The sequence below is a fragment of the Gallinula chloropus genome, assembly GCF_964237585.1.
Source record: "Gallinula chloropus genome assembly, chromosome: 27".
Classification (NCBI taxonomy): Eukaryota; Metazoa; Chordata; class Aves; order Gruiformes; family Rallidae; genus Gallinula; species Gallinula chloropus.
In genome coordinates, this window is record NC_140112.1 from 5393666 (window position 1) to 5408404 (window position 14739).

Consider the following 14739-nt stretch of genomic DNA (forward strand, 5'->3'; position numbering starts at 1 on the left):
GGGAGCAGGTCCTAAAATCCACAAAGAGGGAAAGAGGAAGGAGCCTGGGAGAGGAGGTAGGAGGCTGTACAAGGCTCCATATCCCCCAGGGCCCCCACATAAAACGTCTGGAGAGGCAGCTGTGGCCTCGCAGCGCTTCATCCCTGGGCTGGGAGCTGCCAGCTCCTCTTCTCACCCCCATCCTTCAGTGCCAGCACTGTCACTGTCCCTCAGACAACAAGTACAAAGGACAGGGAGGAGGAGGAGGAGATTGCACAGAGCATCACTGCCATCCTGCACACGCAGATGACAAACTGGGGGCTACGTAGGGAAGTGGCCTTTCCCCTCCTGGCTTCCTGTGCCATGGGAAACGCCAGCCAGCAGCTTTTGGTAATGCACTTTCCTCCATTTCACATACTAAGCCCGGTCTAGGCAAGCCCTGAGCCTTGCCTTGGGAAGGCTCTGCAGCCAGCAGACAGGCAGCTCCACCACCACCACTAACCTCACGCTGCTCCCCCTCAGCACATCACAGCCGAGTCCAACACGCCGCAAAGCCCGAGGCTCATCTTTAACTCCCCAGTGGCTGCTAAAACAGCCCAGAGTCCTACCAGGAGGCACACTGGAAGAGAGCAAAGTAAGTTAAACAAGCAGCTGGCTGCAAAGAGAGCAATCTTTCAGGGATCTCTCCAATTCCTGGCACAACACACCCAGCAGCCAGTCTAAGCGCATCCGTCAGACCGTGCAGCAACAGAAGCATTTATCTTGCTGAACGGTACCTAATGAGACAGCACAGAGGGAAGAGACAGACAGAAATGGGGCAGAGCATCCCAAGGATATCCCCAGGGTGTTTTTTTTTCCATGTATCTTAAAGACAGAGCAGCAGTGCTTTTATATTGTACAGTGATACCATTTGCTACTGGTGCAAAACCACCTTTTACTGCAGTGGGTGAAGCGGTTTCCTTCCCCCCCCCTCTCCCAAACAGCATCTCTTACTGTCAATACATCCCACTAAAACTCTTCTGCCCCTATGAAATGAGGTAGGGAGGGAATCAAGAAAGCAAATTAACGACCTGCAAGGCTTCTGCTTATTTTAGGAGGCAGGAAAACGAAAGCTGTACTGTGCCATTTCCAGCAGAACATGTGGTTTCCGTACCCCATGCAGCTGCCACGGAGAAAAAAACAGACCCAAAACTCATCTGCAAACTCTCCTGAGTGGGGTTGTTTCCACTGCTTTGAAACTCTGCTCCTCCTTTTAGGAGTAAGTGCGTGGAAAAGCTTTAGGAACATTAAGAAGTGAGAGCTCGTCAGAATAAATGACACTTCAGCATGGGGAAAAGGCACACTGGGGTGTTCCCAGTTATCCCAGACAAGGCATTCTGGGTTTGTCACCTCCAGAGCATCCCTCTAATAAAGAGAAATAGATCCTTGGCTGGTGAAAACTGCAGTTGCTCAAATAAAGCAGTTGCCTAACTTTAGCCAAGAGGCTGCTTTGATGTTTCCCTTGGTTATAAGGGTTTTATTAACTAGGGCTAAGGGAGAGAGTTACAAACTGTCTGGATTCTTTGAAATTTGGGTAAAATCCCAGAAAAAAAATCTGATCTTGGCATGTGCAGCATCTCTCAGGCCAAGCCTCCCTTTCCACACACCTGGGGAATACGTCACTTGCACAGGCTGGTGTCAAATCTCCCTTTGTCCTATGAGGCATTTAACAGCATCCCTGTGCTGGGAAGGAAACTGGATTTATTTAACCCAAAACCCAGCAAACCAGAGCAGAGGTGGAGCAGAGGGACTCAGGGCCCTGTCTTCAGGCTGCTATGATGGCAAGGCTCAGACTGATTAATTAAATGACAGAAAATCACTTTTCTTAGCACAGAATCCCAGCAATCCAGCTGCAGAAAAGCAGCTGGGTCTTCCTCCTATGCACACCAGTGAAAAGCAAATAGAAGCTGAGGAGCTATGGGATGTTAGCCCAATGTGCACAAAACCACCCAAGAGCAGCAAGGGTAGGCTGGAAAACAAAACTAAATCATGGAAAACACGAGGTTTGTCCCCAAACCAGCAGCGTTCCCTCACGATGCATCAAACCCTACGCGGTGCAAAGCTCACCTGATCCCATCAGATGTCCCGTGGCCCCTGGCGCACACGGAAAGGTGAAGCCGGTGTCTGTCCCCCGGCGGGGTTTTGCTTATTTTTCAATCCTTTTCCTATCAGATGTGTCCCCTTTGTTTCAAACAGGCTGCTGGGATTTCCCAGCCAAGCTTTTCCACTGGCTGCTCAGTGCCATTTCACACCGGGGTTGGGGAGACCGACGGGTTTCGTGGGGCGCAGGGGGGGAACCGCGGGGTTGTTCTCGGCGAGGTGGGTGCTCGTATTTGCAGGGTGAGAGACTCCATCCCCAAATTTCATTTCCAAGGTGTGAGCTCCTCTGAGAGGGAGAGGTGGGTTTGTAGCGTGCTTATTGCCTATGGGTGCTTTATTCGGCACGGGGGAAGCCATGGAGGGGGTGGGACGTGGTCTGGGAAGGGGGTGCCGGGATGGGGTCACATTGCAGGGCAGAGCCGCGGTGTCCTGCAGGGTGATGGGGCTGGAACCATCTGGAAAGGGTTGGTTGTTTCTTTTTTTTTTTTATGGGAAGAGCGAGGACCAAGGGGGATGGGAGAAGGGATGCCATGACAACCTTTGGGGGTTTCCCAGGAAACCAGGGTCTCCATGGCAACTGCATCACTCGGGTCCGAATTAGTGACTTCCGCTGGAAGGCGTGTTCGCCACTTTAATCTCCTGGCGATAAGCGGCTGCATCTCCCCCAAACGCCGTGCAAAAGCAGAGGAAATATCCCTTTGTCTCCAGCTGGGTGGGTTTGAGGTGACACCGCCATGGTGAGGAGCCCGTCCTGCATCCCTCAGCCCCCGCACACCGCCAGCACCTGAAACCATTCCATTTGGCTATCGCCTCCCTCCTCCCCGCAGACAGACCCCGCTGCATGGCCACAGACTCGATGTTGGATGAGATAATTCCCCAGGGATGCAAAGGAAGGGAATTCAGAATAGAAAATGAGGGTGGGGTGGGGTTTTTTTCCTCTAAATCAGCACTGATTGCACTCGGTCCCCAACCAGATTAGAATTTCAGAAAGGCTCTGAGAGGGGAGGGAAGGGGCTCTGAGCTGTGCCCGTCATGGCACACCACATGTTTCAATATTAAGCGTCATTTAACAATGTGGTAACAGAGACTCTCTGCAAAATGAACCGGTTGCTTCCTCCCAACCCCCCTTCCAACATGTTCTCCTCGCCTCCCCACCCAATCCGGGGTTGTTAATCCAACAAGTGAGCTTATGTGATGGAAGGGAAAGCGGCTGCACGCTGCCTTTAGGGAAGGGGGGGTGGGGGGGGGGGAATTCAGGAGTAAAGCGAGATGTCCCCAAACCCAAGCAAACAAAAGCAGCCCTGCAACACGTTGCAGAACAAACACCTGTTTCGGCGGTGAGTGTGTTTTGTCTTCACCTTCCTTCTCGTTATCCTTTAGCTGTCCTCTCCTGCAGAGAATTTTTAAATCCTTTTTTTTTTTTGGATCTTTAGAAAGGCAGGATCTAAAAAAATAAATGTATAAAACCGAGGGCACACACAGACCGACGATGGTGCATGTTCCACACAATACTGGGTACACAGTCACTTTGCATTATTATTGTTATTATTCTTTTTCTTGTCTTTGTTGGTGTTTTTTTTTACCTCCTCCTCAGGTTTTGCTGCTGTTTGGTCGGTTGCTGTAGTTTTTGTTTTTAAACATCCGTAAAGATCTTTTTGATGTTCACACAGTTGGGATTGTTTGTGGTTGTGCAGTTGGCTGTTTTAAAGGCAGCCTGTTTGAATGCACTGTGGTTGATTCCCCCTTCCTCGATCACCATGTACTCGGACTTGCTGAGGGTGGAATTGCTGCGAGCCTTCCTCATCTCCTCGCTGGATGAGAGATGCTGGCAGCTCCCAACGTGCATGTACTGGGCTTGTTCCTCACCTTCTGTCTCCCGGTGGTAGAAATAGTTGAAGTTGGAGACGATGACAGGCACGGGGAGAGCGATGGTTAGCACCCCCGCGATGGCACAGAGAGAGCCCACAATCTTGCCCCCAATAGTGATGGGGTGCATGTCCCCATAGCCCACTGTGGTCATGGTCACCACTGCCCACCAGAAGGCATCAGGGATGCTACTGAAACCTGAACTGGGATCATCGGCTTCTGCGAAGTAGACGGCGCTGGAGAAGAGGATGACGCCGATGAAGAGGAAGAAGATGAGCAAGCCCAGCTCCCGCATGCTGGCCTTGAGGGTCTGCCCCAGGATCTGCAGCCCCTTGGAGTGCCGGGAGAGCTTGAAGATGCGGAAGACTCTGACCAGCCGGATGACTCTGAGGATGGCCAAGGACATGGCCTGCTGGCCGTTGCCTTGCCTCTCAGCCAGCTCTGTCCCCAGGGTGATGAAGTAGGGAATGATGGCCACGATGTCAATGATGTTCATGATGTTCTTGGAGAAGGTGGCCTTGCTGGGGCAGGCAAAGAAGCGGACCAGCAGCTCGAAGGAAAACCAGATGATACACAAAGTCTCCACTACAAAGAAAGGGTCGGTGAAGGACGACACCATGGAAGCAGCCGAGGACGAGGAGTTGGTGAAGACATCAGGTGTGAGAGGGCCACCGCCTGCCCCAAAGGCCCCTCCAGTCCCCTCATAGTCGTGGTCATCCCTGAATTCAGGCAGGGTCTCCAGGCAGAAGATAACAATAGAGATAAGGATGACCAGGACAGAGACTATGGCAATGCCTCGGGCCGGCCCAGAGCTCTCAGGGTACTCAAAGAGAAGCCACACTTGGCGCTGAAACTCCTTCTCGGGAAGCGGCCGCTGCTCCTCCCGAATGAAACCCTCGTCCTCCCGAAACTTCTCCATGGCCTCCTCCCCCAGCTGGTAGAAGCGGATCTCCTCAGAGAAGATATCGATGGGCACGTTGACGGGTCTGCGGATGCGCCCACCGGACTGGTAGTAGTAGAGGATGGCGTCGAAGCTGGGGCGGTTGCGGTCGAAGAAGTACTCGTTGCGGAGGGGGTCGAAGTAGCGCATCCTCTTGCGGGGGTCACCCAGCAGCGTCTCGGGGAACTGCGACAGCGTCTTCAGCTGGGTCTCGAACCGCAGCCCCGAGATGTTGATCACCACCCGCTCGCAGCACTCGTGCTCCCCACCGCCCGCGGGCTGGCCGGCGGGGACTGCGGCCGGAGTCGGGGGCTGATCGTAGCGATCCCCCCCCAGCAAAGGATGAGGATGCTGCGGCTCTTCCAGCAAAGGGTCTCCGCCGCCCCCCACGACGGTCATGCTGCCTTCCTCCCCTTCTTCACCCTCTTCCTCCTCTTGCTCGGGAACTGGCTGAGGGCTGGCGGGCGGCAGCTGCTCGGTGTAGCCCAGGTTGTGGTGGCTGCTGGTCGAGTCGCCCCGCGGATGCCGGCTGGCAGAGGAGGCAGCCGGAGAGTAGAGCAAGCTCCGGCGCTCGTCCATAAAGGTGTGGGGCGGAAGGGGAAGGGGGGGGAGGATCGGAGAGGCGGCAGCCGAAGCCTCTTCTTCCTCTTCTTCCTCCTCCTCCGGGCGGAGAGGCAGAAACAGCCGCCCAACTCCTCCAGCGGCTGCCGCTGCTCTGAGGAGCTGAGGCTCTTCTCAAAAAATCCGCCCCCAGCCCTGGCACCGCCTCGCTCAGTCACCGCTCCCGGAGACACCCACCAGCACCCCCGGCCCTGCCCCGCAGCCCCCAGCAAGCTGCGAGCACCCCCTCCCCTGCCTTTTCCCGGGGTGGGGGGACACCCCGATCCATCCCCCCCCTCCCCAGCGACACGCCGAGGAGCTTCGGTCCCCTCCCCGGGAGCATCCTTTGATGCTCAGCGGCTTGCGAGCAGGGAGAGTGGGTTTTTTTTCCTGGCAGAGCCGTCGCCTTAGGAAGAGTTTTTCTGCCCTTCCCCGGGGAAGAAGAGCTGTAATTTTTGATTATTCTTAATTTGGGGGTTCACTGCCTTGTTCCCAGTCCCCATCCCAAGTGGCAGTGGGGCTGTGGGCACTGGGAAGCCGACAGCGGCAGCCGGAGCCGCCAACAGTTGTTTTGAATCAGCGTTTGGGCTGAAGTGCTGCAGATTATTTATTTATATTTTCAGTCGAGGAGCAGGTCTGTCTGTGTGTCCATGTGTCTGCTTGCACACGCGTGTGCACACGTGTGTGTGTGTGCTTGCACACGCGTGTGCATCCCCACAGGCACAATAAACAGGGAGGTGAAGCCGAGCCAGCTTCCCTCTGAAACCAAAGCTGCATTTCAGACTTTCCTGCAAGAAAGCCAAAAGGTTTCAATGATTTGTCTCTCCCCTCGATTGATCTGACGCAAATAGCTCAGTTTCAGCCCAAAGGGATTTGGTTTTTTAAGGTGAAAGTCTCCTCTGCTGGAGCCCCCAGCTGGGAAATGCTCCATCCCCAGGGACCAAGTCTGATCTCTCCTGTGCCCACCTCCCCCCAGCCCCTCCATGGGTCCCTATTTTTCCAACCCCCCACCTCACCCCAAACAGCAGAAGTGCTTTAATCCCCAGGCACGTGCTAAACAGGGTTTAGGCAATTCAGGAAGTTCCCAGCTTGGGACAAAGCTTGACCATGAGGGTCAGGGAGAGGCGAGAAGGGTGACCCCACTGCTGGTCCTGTGCTGGTCCCACCACGATGGAGGGTAAAACCCCTCCACCAGCTTCACTTTATAGCTCATCACCCTGGTTATTTTTACCCAGCACAGCCTCCAGAAGGTAGGGAGAAAAACAAATGAAAAGATCAAAAATTATTTATACTTCAGATTAGAAACAAGCTGCACAAAACACACAAACCTGAGAGCAGGGGGCGGGGAAACAGCCGTAAATATTGGGGCAGGAGCTGCCTGCGGGCTGGAAATGGGAGCTGCACACTGTGGGTGAGGTCTGGGTGAGCCCAGCCTGCCTTCCTCTTTGTTGACAGGGGGTAAAATCCTTCTACCACCAGAAATCAGGGGGGTTTCCTGGGGGAATGCACCTCAGCAAGGTCCTGTGGATGAAAAGGTGGATCTGGTTGTGGGACCGAACCCAACACTGCCTCCAGGCGAGCTGCCTGCTCTACCCCTGAGTCCACCGACCTCCTGGTGTTGGCATGGCCAGTGCTGGGATTTTCCAGCAGTGAGGAGCAGCTCAGTGTGGACACTGAAGACATTCACCTGGAATCACATCCCAGGACACTCACCTCTGGGCTGTGTCACCGTGCCCCAGAACAGACAGTGTCCTCTGTTGCCATCTCCACCCTTGGCTTAAAGCCCCAGTTTTGGGTCCCTCCTTGCTTGAGGCCACAGATCTCCTGGGATATGTGTGTTGGGGCAACAGGTGCCCTGTCTTGTTCCCCACCATTAGTAATAGTGGTAATCAGCAACACACTCCCAGCAAGGTCACCCACTCCTCCTTTCCCACACACAGCATCTCCCTGCCATGCCAAACCCCAGATAAAGCAGGAAGCAAAGCCCTGGAGCATCATTAACCCTTGAGCTGCCCACACTGCTTGTAGGTTCAGAAAAATTCCAGAAAACAAAGGGTGACACCCAAGTTTGAGGCTCTATTTTCCACAGGTTTCATGGTCATGAAATAGCCATCATCTGCTCACTACATACATGTGTGTAGCACTTCAAGACTTGCCTGGCTCGTCTCTTTCCTCTGCTAGGATTTCTGCCAGTAAATCACTGTCATCTGGTCTAAGGCAAACAAACAGAGCTGCTTTAAACCATGAACATTTACTGATGACAAAAGGCTCGAGGCAGCATGGCACAACTTCCATAACTGCATCAGTTTACTCTGGGTCTCAGTCAGGGGCAAACTGCAGAAATTATTGAGAGCACCACAGACCTCTGGGGTGCTGCAAGGAAAAGTCCTTCCCTTCAAACCAGGAGGGAGATTCAGCTCTGTGTGTGTATCCCCACCAGCTACAGACATTAACCCTTGAGCTCTGGGCAGCTTTTGTCCAGCATCCTCCTGGCTCAAAGGATTTCACAGGGGCTGCATCCCAGCAGCCCCAGGCACTGTGTGGCCTCCTGGCCCTGTTTACTCCTCTGCTGCTTCCACGTAATCCTATCAAAGCCAATTAAGCTGTGCCAGACGAGCAGCAGTCGCTGCAGGCAGAGAGCAGCCAGAAGGGCAGATCACCTCTTTCCCAGCAAAGTCCCCTCAGCTTCTTCCTTCTCCCAGGGTTCCCAGTTAAGGTTTGGTTCCACACTGGGGATACAGCAACAGCATCACCTCCTGCCTGGCATCAGCCCCACACATTCCCCAGAGGGGTTTGTGTACAGGAGCTGCACCAAGCCCAAAATGTGTCAAGCAGCAACAGAGGCATCCCAGGTCACATCCCCAAACCAGGGGCAGTCTGGGCACAAGGGACATCTCTGCCATGCCCAACATGCCATGCAGCCAGTGCTTTCCTGTGTGCTGGGAGCTCACTGTGCAGCACCAACCCTGCTGCTCAAAGCTGTAGCTTTTCTGTCTAATACAAGAGGTCCCAGTCCTCCTTCTGCTCGTTTCTCTCTGCTCTTCCACCCAGCTCTTCTGCTGCGTCTGGTCTCAACAAATTTGATTTTATTCCTAACAGCCATTTAGGAAATTCCCCTGTGCACTGATCTATGGGCTGACCTGGAGCATCAGACACAGTTTCTACAAAGCAGCAGAGCAAGCATCGCTCTCTGCCTTCTATAATGGCCTCTCAGGGCAGATTTCCACACACAGCTTCTCCTCTCCCACAGCCAGACCATGAGGGGAACCCCTCCAGCATCCCTCCACGGGCTTCACCCTGATCCTTGCCTATTCCCAAGCGTGAGGCTGCCTTAACTCCCTGCTTCCACTTGGAAATGTTGTCACCTCCTCGCTGCACCCCATCACCTCTCCAGCAGCCTTCTGGGGTTGTCCTTATACCAAAATCCTCCTCATCCCCCATTTAGCACCAGACACCCTGGGCAGAGCGGTACAGCATCCAACCCAGCTGCTGAGGCAAGTGGGATCTCACCAGGATCTCAGCTGCTCTCCCCTCCCTCCCATTTGAATGGGAACCTGCCTCCATTGATGGATCTGGGACAAACCTGCTATTCTTTGTTTTGGAGGATCAGAAACCTTTCAGCACAAACCTGTTACAGTAATACCTTAATGCACTGTAAGTGTATTGTCTCTCCTCCCACGGTGGGGAACGTGCAAAGCCCCACCTGCTACATCAAGGCAGCGCAGTATTAACTCACTGATGAGGTTTCCCGTGTCACCTCCGAAACATGAGCTCTACCTCTGCTGCTCAGAGCCCCAATCTGGACAAGCATCACTGATAAGGGCTTGAGGTTGTCACTCAGGTCACTGATCACAGCCTGAGGCCATTGCTGGCAGGACTGCAGAGGACCACCAGCATCAGGACAGTTCAGCATCAACACAGCTAAAACATACATTACATGGCTAAAACAGGTAAATAGGTGTGTTAACCCTGCTCTGCTTAGCTTGCTTCAGCCAGGTTCAGCTGCTTGCCCTCCCTGTAACCTTCAACTCGTTCTTTCCCATCAGGCTATCCCTGATTTAATTGGGATTATTTGCTCGGCAATAGGGGAATCAGTTGTACAACAGGACCTCTGGCTCCAGACTGACCAGTCCTGCCATCATCATCCTTGCACACACTGGAGGTGGGAGCATCACCCTTCCAGGAGAGCTGTGCTGTTATCCCAATGAACACCACAATGGGGTCACTGACCCATTCCCAGAAATCCAGCATCCTGTCACATCTCCTTATCAAGCCCCAAAAGCACCCAATGGGGGTTACCCCCTTGCACTAACAGCTGGGGTAAGACACATTGTTCACTGAAGCCACCCAAGGAGGCAGCAGGAGGGATGGGAACTACATCTTGGTTTCCCAGGATGAATTTAGTGCTCCAACTCTGGAGCACGTAGTCCCTATTCCTGTCCCCATCTTAGTCAGAATCTGGGTGTAATGCAGTCGTGGAGTGAATCTCTGTGCCTCAGTTTCTCATCTGTACATTAACAGAATATTTCTTGCCTCCCACCCAGAGACTATTTAAATCCAACACCAGAAGCCTTTTGCTGTGCTCATCATTGCAGAAAATGAGAAAGATACTGAAATTTGGAAGAGGGAGGAAAACTGAAGGCTGTCTGAATCCTGCAGCTTACTCAGCACTCAGCTCAGGGGAAGAGCATCCCGTAGGGATAAACGACACCTCTCTTTAACAGGGCATTTAGCACCAAGCACAACAGGACTGGGGATGCCCTGGATCCTCTCTGACTGCTGCCGTCCAGCCACTGAAAGCATCACATCATTAGGGAACAGTCATTACTGCTAATAGATGGGGGGAAGAGGAAATTGAACCGCTAACCCGAATAATTGAGCAGGGACAGGAGCTATTCCTCATAGTTTTTTCCACGATGCATTTAGCAAGAGTGTTTCTTGGTCAGCAAAGAACAAGATTTGGTGGCTAAAAACCATCAGCCAAGTCTAAATTCCACCCAACCCTTTGGGGACCCAGGGGTTACAACTCAGGATATAGTCAGACCTATTCTAATAGTCTAAAAACTGTGATTAACTGGGTGGGATTATGGTGGCCAAACAACGTTAATGCAGATTCCACTGTGATGGGGATCCTGTTCCAAGGCCTTCACAATGACAGCGAAATGATACCCAGCGGCTCCTTACGCAGCTCCTGTTGCATGCCATTATTTGGTCATTAAGATATAAGATTACATTGACAAAGCAATTTAACCACAAATCCCAGGAGGCAGCAGGGCCACGTTACTGTGTTTTCATTATGGAGGTAAAAATGTGGAAGATGACCTGCAACTCAGTGATGGGGAGGAGAAAAGCCAGGGGACTCCTCGGGGGCGCGGGGCGATGCCAGGAGAGGATTGGTGCTGAGGCAGACAGAACCTCAGCGTGAAGGTGTGGAAACCCCAATTTCTGGCAATGAAAAGCATCATGTGGGTGAGGGGTGACTGCTCACCCCTTGAATCATTTGTTCCAAGGATGTGACTTTGGTTTGGGGTTCGTGACAGCCACGCAGCAAGGTGTCACGAGGCAAGGCACAGCCTCTGCAGCCTCTTGAAGCCAAGCAAACCACACCACCATCCCACAGCAGTGACATCTCTGGGTATCAGCCCCTACAGCCAAACCCAGCAACCACTCTCTGAATGAACCTGGCAGGAGCAGTGTGCCCTAACAGACAGGATCAGTATCTCCACAACAGTATTTGTAGTTGAGTTTTTCAGACAATGCTGAAGATACTCAGGGTGAATTGGTGCCTAACTCCCTTTGGCAGCACAAACAACTCTGCTTTTAAGTAATATGATTTTGCTTTGAATGGAAATTCTGGAGAATATATGTCACCACTGTGCCACAAAGCAGCCCTTGTGCAGGCTCAAATGTTTCTTTTCAGAACAGGCACTCTTCACCTTTTCCCACTCTTCAGCCAATTATATTCAGAAAAATAAATTGCATCAGAGAAATGAAGGGATTTTTCTGTGCTGGGGAGCTGGGAAGGAGCCTGGCTCAGCCCTCCTCTGCCCTGGCACCAGGGCAATTAGATCAGTGGGAGCTGAGCGAGGAGGAGACTCATGGGGGGCACTGAGCTGTCTCAGCTGAGCGCAGCATCCCTGGGACAGTCGCTGTGCTGCCTGGCAAGCAGGCAAGGACTTTCAAACTGTGTCTTGTCTCTTGGATTTCTCTGCCTTTCCCCAATCCTCCCAATTTTTCCATGACTTTTCATTTGCTAGTTCAGTGAACATCATGTTAGAGAGGAGAGGGATGAAATCTGAGCTTGCAGGAGTTTGATTGACGCACCCTGGGAGCACTAAAACAAGGGAGGATGCGTGGCCATCACGTTGTGCTCAAGTGGGACGTGACTTTCACCAACGACACATCTCTGGCACTGCTGGGGAAGAGCCATTGCTTAGCAAATTTGGTGTCAGGAAGGAGCAAGAGTGAGGAATACAAGGTTCTGTGTGTTCAGCTTGTGCCCCACAGCATCCCAGTCCCCCCACTAAGGGGTGACCCAGCTCTGGGTACCCACAGCCCCCATGAGACAATGGTAAACCCCAAAACAACAAAAATGAGGAAGCTCTCTGGTTTCCACTGAAATCACACGACAGATTTGGTCAGAGGTGAAACTGCTGGTGGTTAAAATGGGGAACACAATGGGCAAGGGACAGCCAAGAGGGTACAGAAAACCCCTCCCACAGCTCATCGCTTTACGCCTTCTAACAGCAGCAAACACAACTTGGTATCATTATTCCAAAGGCATCAAATTTCCATTTGAGTTTGATAAAGGTGTGGAAAGAAACAGGGCAACGGCTGCCTGGCTGCCGGGAGAGATCCACCTTACAAAGACGAGGATGCTCCAGCAGGCTGGATCCCCCAGCAACAGAGTCCTCAGGCTTTCAGTCTCAAAGGAAACAGCTAAATGGAAAATTAAAGCTTGGACAGGTCACCAGGCAAAACACATTGCTGCAGCCCTGGCTTAAGTTAATTAGTTCATGTTCTTACAGTGCTTTGAAACAGCAAAGAAAACCCCCCAAACAGCCCAAACCTGCATTAAGTGCTAACATCATCATCAGTCGCCTTCTAGCTGCCAAACCAGGGGAAAATCTCTCTGCCTGAAGCCCCTTCTGTCCATCCCCCCACCCTCCCCAGCAGTTTACCCCTCAATCACTGGTGCTGGGAATTGGTTTGTTACAAAAAGCCTTCCCTCAGCTGCAGAGTTGTTACTTGGGGGTTGTTTTCTGCAGGGGAGATGGATTTGCCCAGAGTCTGCAGTTTTCACACACAGGCAGTGAGTCTGTTGGCATTTAACTGTCACATCTGGATGCTGGGAGATGTGCAAAGCCTGCAGGCAGACCTGGGGCTCCTGAACGCTTCCAGCCATGGGCAAAAGCTTCATTTCTAGCTGGGAAACCCAAAGCAGCCAAAATTTAGAGCGAAGGAATTTGTGCAGCATCACACAACGAGTCTGCAGGAGGGTTCAGAGAGGCGAGTTCTGCAGCTCAGCCCAGCGAGTCATTTCGAAGCGGATTTCTTGCTGCAGAGCATCTCCTCTGGGATCCCCCTTCTCACACAGCCTGTTTCAGAGAAACCCTGAGCACTGCCTCGGAAATCCCCTCACGTGGAGGGGGGAGGATGCCCCCAAAACGGGGTGAGGGGGGAGCAGGTAAGTTGGGGATTTTTGTCTTCTTAAGCCCTCCCAGTGGGACCAAGGGGTGTGGTGATGGGTGATGGGTGACATGGTCCTGCCAGGAGATCACCCGTGGGTGCCACGGGCACCAGGTTGGTTTTGCTGACCTTTTAGGCAAGAGCTAGCACTAATGACATCCCCTAACAATTAACACAAGAGTGTCTCAAATGACTTCTCCTACGCAGCCTCCAAAGCAAAAGCAAAAGCCACCACGTTCCTCTTCTCCATTTCCCTCAGCCCAAAATGACAAGATCATCCATTTGGCAGCGTTTGTTTGGGGAGTCGATGGCTTTTTATTTGTTTTCACTTTGATATATTAAGAAAAATAGGTCCTTGCTCAGCTTGGGGACACCAGGAAGGCTGATGCTCTGTCACCTGTGACAGTAACCCCAGCAACAGCTCGGCTGCCGGCAGAGGCAGGAGAGGATGCTGACTCACTGCCTGCTTCGTTTCCACAGCTCACCCTTCATCAGAAGCATTGCTGGAAGAGTCTTGTTATTCCTTCCCTCTAACCCTCCCTTTAAAAAAAACCATAATCATTGAAGTCTCAGTTCTAAAGGCAGACATGAAATAACATAGCAGTGAGAAATAAAGTGGCAGGGAATACAAAGGAAAAGTTTAATTCCAGGAAGGAATTCATTTGGGTTCAAAAAGCAGTGCCCACCAGCAATTCACTGAAGTAATTACAAACAGAACTGACTCCTGAGATACAAGGGCTTGCTGCAAATATAAATCACTGGATTTTAACAGCCTGGAGATGGCAAGAAAGGGGTGAAAACTCGAGAAGACCTTCTTAAAAGAAAAATTTTCCCCCAAATGACTCTCCTCCCCTTCCCATTTACCTTATTTCTTTGTCTGCTACTTGCTTTCTTCTTCAATGCAAATCACAGAATCATTGGGGTTGGAAGGGACCTCGTCTCTGCTGCTGTGTTCCCCTTCTTCTCTTGGGGGAGCACAAAATGAGATCCAGAACAGGCAGGTGAGAGGAAACCAGTTGACAGTTGCTTTTTCTCACAGTTTGTCCTCCTGGTAAAGTCATTTTGGCCAGAGAGCGACGGGAACACAGCGCAGGCAGAGCACTGAGATGCTGCTGGGAGCTGGACCCAAGGGCAGATTCCAGCATCCCGGGCAGGGGACGGAATGGAGATGTCACAGGGCTTCCCACTGGGACACAATCCTGCAGCTGCCCCCTTGGGAGCAGAGCTCTGGGACACCCCCCCCCACACACACACCCCTTACAAACAGAGGGTTTGGCAATGCTTTTTTAATGGCCAGGCTGTATTTCTGGTTGTGATTCATCCCTTTGCTCCATCACACCAGTACAGCTGGGTACCCCCAACTCAGAGCTGCCTGCATGGTCCAGCCAGACGTGGTGATGTCTGGGCTGGGCTCCCCCTCCTGCTGCCCCCAATTCCTGGCACTGGCAGGGATGGAAGACCCTCAGCTTTCACTCAAAGGGTGAGTTTCCAGCCGTTGTGCAGAGCAGAGCCAGCAAGAGCCCAGC

General features: G+C 52.5%; 1 protein-coding gene across 1 annotated transcript; it reads right to left on the reverse strand.

Annotated features, from left to right (window-relative positions):
• Positions 1 to 3751: 3751 nt before the first annotated feature.
• Positions 3752 to 5503, reverse strand: LOC311201539 (potassium voltage-gated channel subfamily A member 3-like; the record flags this gene model as incomplete). Its single annotated transcript, XM_084275941.1, has 1 exon — positions 3752 to 5503. The coding sequence occupies one exon, from the start codon at positions 5501 to 5503 to the stop codon at positions 3752 to 3754; it is 1752 nt and encodes a 583-aa protein (XP_084132067.1).
• Positions 5504 to 14739: the final 9236 nt, after the last annotated feature.